General features: G+C 44.4%; 1 protein-coding gene across 1 annotated transcript; it reads right to left on the reverse strand.

The window, feature by feature from the left end:
• Positions 1–2337: 2337 nt before the first annotated feature.
• On the reverse strand, positions 2338–13535 carry TOP3B (DNA topoisomerase III beta). The gene is made up of 17 exons (XM_033076075.2): positions 13416–13535; positions 12594–12725; positions 12268–12374; positions 11778–11852; positions 10659–10855; positions 9856–10012; positions 8673–8786; positions 7692–7782; positions 7267–7421; positions 6994–7099; positions 6485–6631; positions 5935–6108; positions 4983–5111; positions 4646–4795; positions 4136–4236; positions 3699–3900; positions 2338–2859 (listed from the first exon to the last, which is right to left on the reverse strand). The coding sequence occupies exons 1-17, from the start codon at positions 13483–13485 to the stop codon at positions 2378–2380; spliced, it is 2589 nt and encodes an 862-aa protein (XP_032931966.1). The 5' UTR covers positions 13486–13535; the 3' UTR covers positions 2338–2377.
• Between the last annotated feature and the right edge of the window lie 2571 nt (positions 13536–16106).

Below are 16106 nucleotides of genomic sequence, written 5' to 3' on the forward strand. Positions count from 1 at the left end.
GGCGATGCCGGCCCCTTTAAGGGCCGAGGGGGCGGGGCCTCGGGGGCGGGGCCTGCGGGCGGGGCGGGGCCGCGAGCAATGCCTGGAATGCGGGGGGAGCGCCCGCGGCCGCGCCGCTCTGCCCGGCACAGCAGCAGCTCTCTGCCCTTCCTCACACCCTCTGCCCGGCACAGCTCCGCTCGCTGCCCGGCACAGCACCGCTGCTCCCCTTCCTCACCCTCTGCCCGGCACAGCTCCGCTCTCTGCCCTCCCTCACACCCTCTGCCCGGCACAGCTCCGCTCGCTGTCCGGCACAGCACCGCTGCTCCCCTTCCTCACCCTCTGCCCGGCACAGAATGGCGGAAAGCAGCTGGAAGGTGTTTCCCAGGGATGTCTCTTCACTGAGTCCTCCCCGCGCTCAGCATTCACGGAACCCTAGAATAACCTCAGTTGGAAGGGACCATGAGGATCACCCCAAAAATCTCACCATGTGCTGACAGCATTGTCCACCCCTCCTCTGGCTTCCCCTCCAGACTCCTCCCCATCCTCATGGCTCTCCTTTGGATGTTTTCTAATAGCTTAAAGTACTTTTTACACTGTGATGCCCAAAACTGCACAGAGTACTCAAAGGGAGTACTGACCCAGGTGGGTGGCTTTTCCATCCAAAAATACTTCCTCTGCATTAGTTTATGAAGAATTACACACACTGACAAATCATACACAGAGATACATGCAAATGGGAAGGGTGCAAAGAGATTTCACAAGCAAAAGTTTGTCTGCAAATGACCAAATTTAGCCATGCTTGGAGGAAGAGGAAAGCATTCCGACTCAACTCAGAAGCCATGGACCGATGACAGGTTTCCCACACTTCCAGGACCATCTCCAAGCATCACAGAAACCCCAGCCAGCAGCAGCCAGCTGGGCACACAGTTCAGAGCAGCTCCTGGTGTACAAACCAGGCTGTGGGTAAGAGAGCACTTGAACAACTGAGTGAGTACAAACACCCTGAAGCCATCGTAGTTTATATCAAGACCCACAACTTCAAGGCACCACATCAACTTGATTTTCAAAACGATGTCATGGCTCCTCATGAAAAGAAGCTATTTGCTTCAGCCTGCCTTTACCAGAAAGAACTACAGAAAAAAAAAACCTTCTACCTATGGCTGGATCTTCTAAGCAGTACTGTTAAAACATAGTTCATGTTTGAGCTGTAACTCAAATGTATAAACAAACATTTGATCAGAGAGCAGGCTTGGCGCTGTGGTATTTGGGCTGTGTTCTCTGGTTCAGTAAATGCACACACTGTGCCAGCTAAAACAGCAGAGGTGTAAATTGCCCTTGTAGGGACTTGCCTTTCCTCTCTGTTGCCAGTGCATCCCATGCCAGGTCACTCTCTACACATTCTGTGCTGAAAGGCAGCAGCTCCCATCTGACTACAACTAGTGCAGAAACTGTTTTGGGGCTATAGATGACACAAACTGTACTTGACCAGCTGACCAGACCTGCTCAGCCATGAGCACATGGAAGGAAAGGAGAGAGTATTAAATATTTGTACAAGATTTTGCAATGTGGCACCCAGTGCTGCAGTGGTTAGATACAGCTCCACACAAAAGCATGAGGACACCCTCCTTTTGACAGCAAAACCAGCCAACACTGAAATGACAATTTAGGGAACAGACAGGACAAACTGTATTTTGTCATATATGATCTGCTGTGTGACCACAGAGGAATAAAGCAGCATGGACACTCAATCTGTCTTCCAGCAGCAGGAGGAGGTCTCATTAAACTGGGCCCCATTGACTGTGAGACACTAACTTGCCTGCACAGGCCATAATTTGGGAATCATGCTCAAGGCATAATTCCCCTTCACATTTATAATTTCCATTTTGTATGTCTGTTGGCATTATTGACTTATGCAGCAGAATGACAGACTTCAAGCAGTGCTCTTGCTATTGCAGATGTAATTTAAAAATCTGACAGCTACTAATAATTTCTTATTTTTGAAGATTCAAAGTCAGATGAAGCAAGTGTCATGCCACACTTAAAGACTATGGCAACATAGCACTGATCTTAAACAGTTCTTGTATTCCTGGCACTTGCATTGTTGACAAAGAAATGTCAGAAGAGACAAATTCCATTTCCTTCCTATTAGCAGTCCAAGTAGACTTCTTGAGTCTCCATACTGTTTGTGACCTCTAATTGTATCAATAAATCCCAATTAAAAGTTTAAAGGCTTACTCAGTTGCTGATGGATCATCCAGAAGAGTTTGTTTTGGGAGCAACCTAAGGTGTTTTAACTGTTCTGAGAACAGGAAAGCGGTGAAACATCAAAGATACTTACAAATTAACTCAAAGAGAAACATTTTTATAAGAAGTTTATTTTCCTGTTGTGTGGCCATTATACAAAGTAAGCAGCCAGAGCTGCCATTTTGTCCTTGGGTTTCTTTGGGTTGAGTCTTCCTCCAGGTCTCCGGCCTTTGCCCCTTCCCCGCCCCTGCCGCTTCCCTTGTCCCCCACGGTGCATGGGGTGCCTCATGGCCGCGTGTTTCAGCTCCACCAGATCCTGAAACACGGGGTCACAGAACACACAGCCTGAATGCTGGGTCTCATCGCCAGGCAAGGGCGATTTGGCTTTGTTAAAATCCACGTCCACGAGCGCCGCCTCGCACATCTCGCAGGTCTCGGGCGACACGCGCACCTTGTGGGCGTTCTCGAAGAAGTGCACGACCACGTTGCATTTGTTGCACGCCATCTTCCACTTGGGACCCGACGTCGGGTCCAGCACCAGCACCCCGTTCTCACACTCCACACACTGCCCAATTCCAAGCATGCTAAGGGAGTGCTGGCACGTGGGGTGGGTGCACTCATTACAGCCCATGCCTGGGGAAGAAGAGTGAAACCACACCACCCTTTATCTCACTACTCACACTACCCAGTTTGAAGGAAGTGAGACACAGAAGCCAGAAACACTCGAGTGTACTGCAGATTTTCTAAATCACTAAAGATGGAACTGCTCCCAAAATGGCAACTTGCCTCTTCACAGTTTCAGAATAATCCCCTACTGAAAAATTTTTCTATAACGGTTTTCAGAATTGCCATATACTGCCACTGTACAGTACAGGCAGTTTAGACAGATTAGTGATGAAAACTCATTACATTCTCAATTAAATGTATGGCTCCTGCCTAACTGTCATTTCATACTTGAACTATTCACTGTTAGTCCAAGATATTTTTAATTAAAAGATGGTAATAAAAAGATGCTGAAAAGCTTCAGTGCACTACTTTAAGTAAGTTTCAGTCCCACACTTACTAAACTAACTGCAACTTCTACCTCTTCTTATGCCCTTCAACAGCTTTTGACACACTATTTATCTCTATCAAAACATTCCCAAGACCTGGTCTTTGTTTATACTCCTATCCAAGCCTACTCAAATTTGCAAGGCATCAGTATCTTGGTGTCTTTCACTGCATGCTGAGTGTTGTGAATGTCACCTACAGTGCATGCAGGTAAGTTATTTTCTTACTTCTTCTATTAAAAAAATATTATTTGTTAACTAATAAATTTTGGTAAGTTTAACATGAAGTTTTAGGTATCTAGAGTCTAATTTGAATAGCATTTTATACTAAGCAACACTGATTTTAAAACTCCTAAAAAGCCCATTGTACAGACTAATTTACTTTAAGTGAGGATGACACCTGCATGTTTGCAGAGCTCCTACCTTTTTTCATGTCCCTGAAGGGAGGATGGTTGTAACAGTACGGACACAGTGGATAGCTCTTTCCTCTGGATCCAGATGACCACAGCACCAGCTCAAAGTCATCCAGGGGACAACGCAACTCCTTGTAGAGTTTGATGGTACCGTTCTGGGGGAGGCTGTAGGTGTCATCACAGTGAGAGCAGTGCAGGCGACTTGGCTTGGCCTGGAAACAGAACACAAATCTCCTGATCACCTGCAAGGTCAACAGAGTTTAAAGCTTGTGGTAAACTCAGCTGGAGTTCCCTGGTCTGTTCCCCAAGGCAAGACCCTATCAGCCTTTTTGCTTTAGAAAGGCACTCATGATGACATTTGAACCCAAGTTTAGTAATAGAAAATAAGTTTATACTCAATGCCCCCAAGCAAGTGAAACTCAAATTTCAAGTATGAGGTAAACTGACCTGAATATACTTCATGAAACGATGGCATTTACCACAGCGCGAAAGGGGTTTGCCTGTGGCAGCCAAGGGTGAAAAAGACACTTCCATCAGTTCATCCATACCTGCAAAAGGAATAATCACACTTATGTTAGAATGTTCTTACGAGGAAACTTGGCACAAAATCACCTACAGACCTGTGAAGAAGTGAGAATTAAAATATTTTACTCACAATGCTCTTCCTTGTCTACAAACACACAGCATGTTGCACTGAGCATGCACAAACACACTGGTTCAACTAATCTCAAATTTTCAAAAACTCACCACTGCACAGGTACAAAATAAACTTGAAGTAGAGTTTTGGAGACATGATTCAGTCCATCTCCCTCTGGAGAGCAAATTAATTTGACTGGAAACTTCAGTCCTGGCACAACTTTTCAGAAAGCCTAAGCTTCTGAAAGGAGCCTAATATATAAATATTTTCTATGCAACAACCAAGTAATTGTAGGGAACTTCACATGTAGAAAGTTTTACCTGCAATAGAATCCACAAAATAGTGAAACTTCCTTTTGAAAATGTCCAGGGTGTGCTCCAGGACCTGATGATAATTTGCTTTACCCAGAGCTATTAAGTTGAGTTGTTTCTCTACAGCACTGCGGATTGTAGGAAGAACCAATTCTGCATCTAACAGGAAACCAGAGACAGCAGCAATGAAAGGTCAAAAATGGAGGTAGGAAACAATTCATACACAAACTGACATCAAAATAGGCATTATTTGAGACAGAAATTTAATTACACATTGACATCAGCCTTTGATATAGTAAAGGGAAAGGAAGGTAAAAGGATGGAAAGGGAAGAGCATTTAACTGACCTATTTTGTAATAACCATGAACCAGAACAATGCCAAGGTTTGTAGGTTTAAGTCTTCGACCACTCTCCACTGTGACGTAGTTTCGCTGGCAAATGTTGTTAATGTGGACTGGAATACTGGCATCAGTTCCTGTCACACAAAGGAAAACAATATATCCACCTGAACAAAACAGAGTTTTCATCAAATGTCTCCCTTCTGGCTTCTCTGATTTAATGTCAAATTACAGGGCTCCTGAGATTGCTTGAATTCAGATACCTTCTTACTGCTACCCAACTTCCCAGGGCATAACTTCTCACTCTCTAGTAACTCTGATGGTCCTTTGGAATTCTGGTAAGTCTCAAGCATATGGTTTAACATTGATCCCTTCATCTCTTCCAAGGACTTACTATTGAGAAGACACCTATTCTCACAGTTATTTACTCTGGAAAAACACAGTAGAGTAAGCGACTGTGTTTGCTCTGACAGGGCAAATTCATGAAAATACATTAAAAGAAACAAGTCAGACTCAGATTGATAAGGAAAGTAGAATTGTGGTAAATTGTGTAAGATATAGGGGATTACTGGAGAGAGCAAAGCTAAAGCAAGCTGCAAAGACAAGGAATCATTCCTAAGAATGGGGAGGTGCTTCCTTCCACACATCAGCTCTTTCTGACAGAGAAATGACAGGGATGTGTTATGAAAGGATACTGCTTTTGCCAGAAGTGTTTGGCCAGAAACTAAATACTAAAAATAAGGGTTAGAAAGGGAAAGGAATGTGGGAGAAGAAACAATCTACCATCTGCTGAAGGGAGCTATGGGCATGGTGGTTTGAAGGGGAAGAGATGATCACTGTACATATCCAAATGAATACTGAGAGCTCATTACTGACAGAGACAGTGCAGAGGAGTGACTCAGACTCTCTGCACTCTTGGTGGATGTACTGCAGAGCAATGTAAGTTAAGTAAGTTCATACCAATGCCATGCTTTTCCATCAGAGTGATCAGTTCTGCTTCTGTCAGGTAATCAGGAGGGCTGGTTTGCTTTTCCAGCAATTTTATTTCACCAATGGGAAAAAGATCTCCTTTCTCACAGTGGGGAAGGCTCTCTTCTAAGGGGATGCTGTGCCAAGGCATAATTTCTGTGAACCCTGTAGGTAAAGAAACAAACAACTTGGCAGTTTACCATAAAAGTCTCAGTAGTGCTGCTACATTCTTTTTACAGAGGCCTAAGAAAAAAGTTCTTGCGCAATTTATCCCCCAAAAGGCATTTACTGCTTTAAAAATACTTGTCTTCATACTGGTAAATGTGGCATTAAATCTTTGAAACTACTACATGAAAAACAACACTTTTTCTATCATAACTGAAGTATGAAAATTAGGACAAGATTAGAGCTCTGGTCTTGAGAGCTCGAAAAGGTCTTCACAATTGCACTTGTCCCCAAAGCTAAACTTTCACACCCATCCAGTGTATTAATGCGAAAAAAAATCAATCTGCAGCTAATACTTACTCCCAATTTGTCTTACCTGGTGAAGTTACCACCTTTCCCACACAGGTAAATCTTTCAGGGCCAATACTGAAGGAAATGGTGGTTTGTAGGTACTTGCAGTCAGCACTGACAGTGGCAATGAAGTGCCGGGTTATGTACTCGTACAGCCGCCACCCATCTCCCCCTGGGGAGAAACAACACCTCAGCCACAAAACAGAATCAAATTTCACTACTTGGAAGATACTATTCTGGGACAAATTTCTCCTAGAAATGTAGGCATTTTTTCTTTTTCTTGGCAGTACTATAGTCCCAAGCATCAATTGCTGAAGCAGCTCTGAACTTCACTGCCACCAGAGTTTCAGTGAGGATCAACTTTGCTCTCTCCTCACTCTTTGACACCCAAATAATTTTATTTTCGGTTGCAACTCAGTGATTTTATATTTATATAATTTTATTTTCTGTTGCAACTCAGTGAAACAGGCACCTTACACCTTGAGGGACTGATTTCCTCACACAGTGTCCCAACACTACTGAACTTGCCCATACCTAATTCTGCTTCTGTTGCAGCTCTCATTGGGGTGATGGGAGGATGGTCTCCTGCATCATGGCCTTTCCTTGGACGATTGATGCCTTCTGATAGCAATGTTTTTACCTGGGTGAAGAAAGAAACAGCTTACTCAGATCAAATTCATAACATAAATAAAAGAAACTACAGATATTTAAATTTTCTGAATGACTACAGGTCATACTACAGCCTGCAAGATCTATCCTAAAATAGACTAGAGAATAAACAGCATAGCTTTTGCTTCATGTACTCACAGTTTCTGCCCAGTAAGGATTATTGGCTTGTTGTCTCAAACATCCTTTCAGGTCAAAGTTTTCTGGATAATGGGTAGTTTCTGTTCGAGGGTAGCTGATATAGCCCTGAGTGTAAAGACGCTCTGCTATTTGCATGGCATGCTGGGGACCCATTCCTGAGAGGGGACAGGAGAAAACAAAGATCATATACACATTATGTGATTATGGTTTGCTGCATCTGGAGTACACCTTATGAAAGTATTTAAATAAATTATGTTTTGTCCTTTCCATAAGACTTTTGTCACTTTGAACTTGCCAAACATTTCACTTCTGACAAGCAGCTTTCTAAACTTTCCTTTGCCCAAAATTATGCATTATTTGTTTTGTTGGAGAGGTCAAAATATTTTGCTTCAAAACAGTGTGAAAATTTGAACTTTTGTACCCACCTAAAGCAGCACTGGCTACTCGGAGCATTTCTACTGTGTTCAGAGCCAGTGGTCTCTGTTTCACCTTCTCTTTTTTACTCACAGATTCTACCTAGAAAACAGCATTTTCACAGTAAAAGTTCTGACATTTGGTAAATGCATAATTTTAATCATGTCTATAAATATGTATCATACCTACCATTTCTATTTTTATCATATCTGCTTTGTTCTCTTAAAACAGTAACCACCAATATATTTTTACTTTAGAAAATCTGACTGGAGATAATTTTATCAAGTTCTAAAATTAAAGTCTGAAAGTCCCTTTGTGCCAGGATTAGATCAGATCTATAACTAACTGGGAACACAGCAAGGCAGTTTATTGCTGTCTTTACTTCCCACTTACCTCAGCAGCACCAACTTTCAGTGCTACAAAGATTTAGTGCTCATTCCAAGCAACATTCCTAACTAGAAGAATGCAGATGTTTTAAAGCTTCAAGCAGTCTTTGAACCTTGATGTCTATAAGCACTTAAATCCAACTGTCAAACAAGTATTGAACAGAGCAGAGTTACAAGTTAATTGGCTATAAAGATATACACATGATTAAATATTTAGCTGCAGGAATATTGCCCTACACATAATTAAATTCCGATTTATTCAGTGTCTCATGGGAAATAAGAGGTCTGCTTGGAGACATCTGAACAGTATTTCCTAGCAGGTTTAGTAATGAAGAGTTCCTATCATGAGTGATGAGCATTTCCAAAGTCAATACTAAGAGGCCTCTGCTGAGATGACCACACCAGCAGAGTACAATCTACAATAAAAAAATCTCTTGCCTTTTATTCTCATTTACACAAAGCTGAATGAAGTAAAAACCAAACCAGAGATATTCTGCACTCTTTAACAAAAACAACCAAAAGCCTCAATATGCAACAAATGAAATACGAAATTGTATTTCCTTCATATGAAACATGGACCTACTGGCACTTAGTAAATATTCTTACCTTTGCTTCTTTTGCCATCTTTGTTATATTCAGGAACATCTGAGCAACCTCACGATCAAACACCCTCACTCTATCCCAATCCAAAGTGAGAGAACTTTCTTTTTCAGGATTCACCTATTGGACAAAAAAAAAAAAATTAATTCCCACCAACTCTACTCCTAGAAGTGTGAGAATGCATATTCCCAGAAGGAGTCCAGCAAGCAAATCCTAGGACAGACATGATTTGTTAGGACAAACCCACACAAGGACACCAGGGTCAAACATGCAGTTGTGCTTTTTTTGGGGTGGCTTTTGAAAAGGCTGGAGCACTTGGAGCTCTGGGGTCTGGGGAATGACCAGAACTATTCCTGACTGCACTGAAATACTGTCCTTGTTTAGTGCTGGAAACAGTAAAGACTGAAATAGGTAGAAATTCCAAGTTTACCATTTTGATTTAGCAGAATCAATCATTTGTAACAAACTGTCACTAGGTCACATTTTCAGCCCCATGTACAAAAATCAGGCAAAGTGACAAACACGAGAGAGCACAAACCCCTCTGTAAACAGCACCAAGTATTCCAGCATGACACACAAGAACATCAAAACAGATGACAGCAGATGCCAGATTTCACCTTTTTTTGCTTTTAAAATACAAAAATGGTAACTTTTCACCACGAATCCCTTATTTGCTTAAAATATCCTTGTGATCACAAGCCATAAAACTCTGTTGGTTTGTTCTCAGAGCTTGGACAGCAGCGAGGCTGTAAAACTACTCTAAGCTGCCAAAGTACTCTGAGGACTCAATTGCCAATTAACACAATGAGCATTTTATTTGCTTTAAAATTCCAATACTCAGCAATGCCAATGTTTGTTGGCAGGCTAATTAATTCCTGGGTTCAAATTAACAACAGTCAGTCCAAGGACCCCAGGGAACAAAAGAGAACCATTTTAAGTAGTCTTTTTGGCAGAATCTAAGCTTAGACGATTAGCACTGAAGAATTCTTATAAGGAGCAGACAATAAGCACTTTAACACAAAACTGACATCCTGGAATCTGTTCTTGAGAGTGGTGACACACATGTGAACAGAATGAGAACACATGAGTAAACTATAGGCATTGTGAATTCCTGTCAGCAGCTATGAATTTATGAATGAACAAAATATAAATGCATTTCTTTTGTAAAATCAAATACTGTAAAACTTACTTTAGCTTGCAACACCCAGTAAGTCTCAGGCTTAAATGACTGGATTTTGTCATGCCTCTCAACACAGAATCCAAGTGTTGGGGTCTGACATGGCCCAAAGGAGATGAGGGAGCTGTCTAAATTCCCGTATTTCCCCTGAAAATATTTAGTCTGGAACCTAAGAGAAGGGCAGGGGAAAAAAACAAAAGAGGAAAGTATATGTTAATATCCTCATTCCCATGAAAAGCAGATGTTTTTGTTATCATACACACACAAAATATGAATAATCTATACAATTATTTAGGCACTAGGAAAAGAGAACTCTGACAAACACCATTTCTTACAGTTAATTAAGACATAATCATTTTGCCTCACAAGGAGCTGGGAGGGGACACAGCCAGGACAGCTGATCCCAGCTGATCAAAGGGATATTCCAGATCATGTGACATCATGCTCAGCATATAAAGCTGGGGGAATAAGGAGGAAGGGGGGAACACTTGGGGTGATGGTACTTGCTTTTCCAAGTAAACATAATGGGTGAGGGAGCCCAGCTTTCCTGGGGATGGCTGAACATCTGCCTGCCCCTGGGAAGTGGTGAATGAATTCCTTATTTTGCTTTGCTTGTGTGGTTGTAGCTTTTGTTTACCTATTAAACTGTCTTTATCTCAAGCCATGAGTTTTCCCACTTCTACCCATCCAGTACTCCTCAGTACTGATGGAGGGAGGCAGTGAGTGGCTGTGTGGGGCTTGGCTGGGTTTAAACCACAGGGGCACAGAGCCACTCCTGAACACTTCACAACATCATGTGCAGGCTGTGCTGTCACCTTGTGAAGGCACAGCCAATCCTGAGATCCAGCTCCTGGCGGGCATCCACGGACAGAGCTTCGTTGCGATTGGGCTCTCCCAAGTGATTCATGGCATTGCAGATGTCTGTGTCGGTGATGGAACTGAATTTAGCTCTGTAAATCGTCCTCTCCGTGCCACGAGGTTTGTTCATGACAGGGAGAACTGCATCAAGAACCTAAGCAAAATCAGAAGCGTAGTTAAAGAGGATTTGAAAGAGAAAGGGTTTCTCTCTAACGATAAAAAAACACTCTCCACAAAATATTTGTTTCTGTGTCATTGCTTTCTTAATTCAGCAAGATGTCATGCCAATGCATGAACTGATAAGGCAGAGCAGTATTTGTCATTCCACTCAAAAGCACATAAAGAAGTAACAAAACTGAAGGGTTTATTTACTGTACAGCAACTGCTGGGAGCAAATTAGTCTTTCTGACTAAGAACAAGGACATTCACCAGTGCAGCTGCAGCACCTTTTGGTGAACATGTACCAGTGCCTGTCTGGGTTTATTCTATTCATTGCTAAGACACAAGTAATGATACAGGGGTATGTAAAAAACTTAAAACTATCACTTGATAAAACATCTTTCTTTAAACTGAAGAAAATCCCCAAACAAATACTCTTCATGTAGACTTCTATTTATTTATTAAAAAATAAATCTTAGCAAAATTTTAGTTCTATGCTTTTTATGTGCAGAGGCCACATTTCTGCAGTAAGCCTATACTTATAAGCAGCTTCTGTCCTCTAAAGCATCAGGTAGCTTAATAAATAAAAGACAACAGAGATGAAGTTTTATAAGGACATAAAAAGAACTACTCCAGCTGTGGAATACAGACCAATTCTTGAAGCATTGAAATGTTCTAACGTTTAAGAGCCCTGATTATTCATCTGAGATGAGCAACACCTCTGAAATTTATTTATATTCTTTAACTTACATCTTACAGAGTTCAAAGCATGAGAATTTTTCCACCAAGGCCCTCTAGGCTTTTAAAACTTTATTCAACTTTAGTTTGAATTTTACTGTATACTCATAAAACAATGCATTGACAGTCTTGTCAGACATATATTATGGTATTATGAGTCTTAAAAAGAGAAATCTTACTTCAAAACAGATGTTTTCTCCTTCCTTATCACAATCCAACCACAAGACAATACAATCACAGCCTCTTCCCTCCACCTGTGAGAAAAATTAGAGCACAGTTTTTCAGCAACTCATAAAACCACCTCTCCCCTCCCTACCTATACATTCATTTTTCTGGTTTCAGCAGGGTGTGTGAAGTGTGAACCGACACAGACTTATTTTAAAGAAGGCATTTATAAGCTGTGCCTTGCACTCGCTGTTAAAGCTAAATTTGGATCCAATGCTCCAATTCTGAGAAGCAGGATATCAACTGTCAAAAAACTCAGAAGGCAATCACAAAAGTGAATTTAACAAAGATTTCAGACAGCGTAAGAACCAGCAAAAATAAAATATTGTTTCTACTATGTTAACAAAACAGATTTAACTGTGACAAAAAGCTAGTCCCTGGAGGAATTCTTATTTAGCAACGTAGAAAATGATAACTCTAAACACCATTCATAAGAAAGAATACCTGTAAAAACTTCACCATGGTCAGTTTGGGATTAGCTTCTTTCTTTTCTGTGGGAGCTTTGCTAAAAAGTTCTGCTGGATCCACTTTATCCCAGCTGTTATATTTTCCTGAAAAGCAAAATTATATTAAGTGGACCTCTGAAGAAATATTTATAAAACAAACAGCTTTACTTCGCAAAACACTTGGTTTTCAAAATTTGAATGGAAAATTTTCCACGCTAACACATCCTGCTTTACTGTATACCAAGGGACTTGTTAGCTTTTTCTGAAAGACCTGGCAGCTCTACAAGCTGTATTAGCTAAAACATCTGAGGAGCAGGCAAATACCTATGAAATCCAAAGTCATGACGTGGCCACACACCGATGTCATCTTGAAGTGGGCGCCCTGTCCCATGAAGGAGCCGCTGTACTCGTGCACGGAGCACGCACCGTTGAGTCCCTTGCGAGAGGACATGTTCCCTGTGAAAACAGGATCATAAATATTAATGAGGTAAAAAACCCCCAGCTATTGAAACAACTTATTTTGTGTGAAATTACATCCCACTTTCTTTAGATCTTACAGGTAGGGTCTTCTTGATCAAAAAATTGTACTCATTAATCAAACTTTTATTCCATTAAGTATCAATTCAGGGCTTTCCTAAAGTATATTTCATCTTCAAATTAAACTATCCATTATCTCTACCAGCCTTTCCCTCTCACCATGAAACCTTAGCAAAATACAGCTAGTTTTCTAGAAGACACAGTTACAATCAATTTATTTTATTTTCCAGATTTATGAAACTTTAACTTCAAAATCTTAGAACATCAGCTTGCTACTTGATTGGTATTTCCAGACACCGTATGCTCTAAGGCACACTAAGAGCTACACAAAATATCGAAACCAGATTCCTTCATTCTTGGATTAAACAGGCATCGGCCCATAGAAAGCATCAGAACTAGATGGGACATCCCGTTGTTTTCTGAGCCTGTCCAAAGCCACCGCTGCCAGGAGGCTGCCAAGAGACGCAGGGCACTGCCCAGGGCGTTTCTGAGCCTCGGGCACTGACAGCAGCCCGGGCAGAGCCCCCGGCACCGCGCACATCCCCGCGCCTGCACCGCGCTCCCGGCTCCGCGGCGGCAGCGGCACCCGCCCCGCCTCCCCTCCCGTACCTCTGGAGAGGATCTTGGCGATGGACTGCGCCAGGGACGGCTTCTCCGCCACCATCAGCACGGTCCTCATCTTCGGCCGCTGCGGCGCGGAGCCGCGGGGCCGGCCCGGCGGAGCTGGGGCGCTGCGGCTCGCACGCCTGAGGGGACAGAGCGCGGCTCAGCCCGCCCGCTCCGGGGCACGGCGGCACCCGCAGCCCCGCGGCCCAGGGGCACGGCCGGGCCCGCTCCCACCCGAGCGCCAAGCACACAGCGCGGCCGCCGGGAGCCGCCGCCCGCCCCGCTCCGCCCCGCTCCGCCCCGCCGGGCTCGGCCGCGCTCCGCGCCTCAGCGGGCGGCCATGGCCGCGTCACTGCCGGGTCACGGCGCCGGAAGGCGCGGGCGGCTCCACAGGGCGGCGGCGGCGCGGGCGGGCGCGGGGCGCACGGACACGCACACGGACACACAACGCGGACACACAACACGGACACACACACGGACACGCACGGACACACGGACACAGATACGCACACGGACACACAACGCGGACACACAACACGGACACACAACACGGACACACAGACACACGGACACACACACGGACACACAACACGGACACACACACGGACACACACGGACACACACACGGACACACAACACGGACACACACGGACACACGGACACACACACGGACACACAACACGGACACACACACGGACACACACACGGACACGTGGACACACACACGGACACGCACACGGACACACGGACACACAACACGGACACACACACGGACACACGGACACGTGGACACACACACGGACACGCACACGGACACACGGACACACACACACGGGCGTACACACAAACATACACACGGGCATACACACACGCGGACATACACAAAGACATGTGTGCGGACATACATACACTTGTGGACACACAGACGTGCGGACACACGTGTGTGAGCGTGTATATAAATGTGTGTGCATCTGTGTGCAGACACACTGACGGACACACATTTACACATATACACCCACACACATATATATACACACATACACATACACGGACATATATGTGTATTTTTGTGTATATGTATTCATACATACATATATATACTTACACACACACACGCGCACACACACACACATTTATATATTTATATGTTTATATATATATTTACACACGCACTCTCACATTCAGACCCCTGTCGGGGCTGGCGCCCGCCCGCTCCAGCGCCCCCTGGCGGCGCGGCCGCGCTGTGCTCCCGGCGGAGCGGCCGGGCCGGGCACGGCACAGCTCGGGTCACACGCGGTGTCCGGCACAGCTCGGGTCACACGCGGTGTCCGGCACAGCTCGGGACACACGCGGTGTCCGGCACGGCTCGGGTCACACGCGGTGTCCGGCACAGCTCGGGTCACACGGGGTATCCAGCACAGCTCGGGACACACGCGGTGTCCGGCGCAGCTCGGGACACACGCGGTGTCCGGCACGGCTCGGGTCACACGCGGTGTCCGGCACAGCTCGGGTCACACGCGGTGTCCGGCACAGGGCACAGCCCGGGTCACACTCGGTGCACACACAAGGACACGGGCAGCACGCATCGCTACCCTTTGCTGCCGGAGCCCGTGTGCGAAGCGGTACCGTGCTGGTCCCGTGCTGGTCCCGTGCTGGTCCCGTGCCCTAGGGCGCACAGATGCCCCCTCCTTCACCTACGCAGGTGCACAGAACGTGTATCACCCAACTCCTCTAAGAGAACGCGCACACAAATTGTGTCTGCTCTGTTCGAGCGACACGGATCTCTGTGCCTGTGACCAGTCTGTCACTCAGGTTCCAGTTTCTGTGGACCTGAAACACTACAAACAGTGTCAGACACTGACGACATCTCCTTCAATGCAAATAAATTTGCCTTAGGAGTCTTAGGAACACCTGGTTCCCGTGCACCTCAATGAAATAATGGAATCAATATTGAATGATTCTTGAAAAAATGCATTTTTTGAACATTAAATTTTAGCTGAACGTTCTTCTACAAAGAAGAGAAAAGACGGTGGGAAGAGAAGACTCGGGCCAGGCAGAAGCACATCCTTCCCTCATCCCACTTTTCCCCAGGGAGAAGGCAAGGGCTGCCCCAGGGGTTTTGCCCCTGGGAGCTGCAGCTCCTTCCCCCAAATCGTGGAGGGGCTCTTTGCCCTCTGTTGCTTCCCGGGGATGCTGGACACTGTTAAGTAGATTTAGACTGAAGCTGTTTCCAACCTTTCCTGCAGCTTTCAACTCTTCCACACATCCTGAAATCTGTCAGGGGAAGAGCTAAAGGGGGAAGCCCCAAGTTGATGGATTTTATAAGCACTTTGTGGAAGAGCTCAGCTCTCTATTTTTACCCCTGTGGTTGTGCATCGATCGTTGCCAATGTTTATAGCACTTTTCCCAGAGCTGCTCAGTACCATACAAACCCAAAGAGAAGAGATTGGGAAGCAGCCAGGATCAGGATGTATATCAATGCTGCCTGAAATAAAAAGGAACTAATTCACCTTCAATTTGATTAGTACAAAATTAATAGACATTGAAGTTACTAGTGAAAGGAAAAATCAAAACAAACCCAGGCCGTTCAATTCTTTGGCAATACTGAAGTTAGAACATATTAAAACAAATGTGTTCTGCTCTTTCAATGCCTGGTTCCCTTTGACATCTGGGGAACATCTGGAACAATCAGGA

The sequence above is a fragment of the Catharus ustulatus genome, chromosome 18 (assembly GCF_009819885.2).
Source record: "Catharus ustulatus isolate bCatUst1 chromosome 18, bCatUst1.pri.v2, whole genome shotgun sequence".
NCBI lineage: Eukaryota > Metazoa > Chordata > Aves > Passeriformes > Turdidae > Catharus > Catharus ustulatus.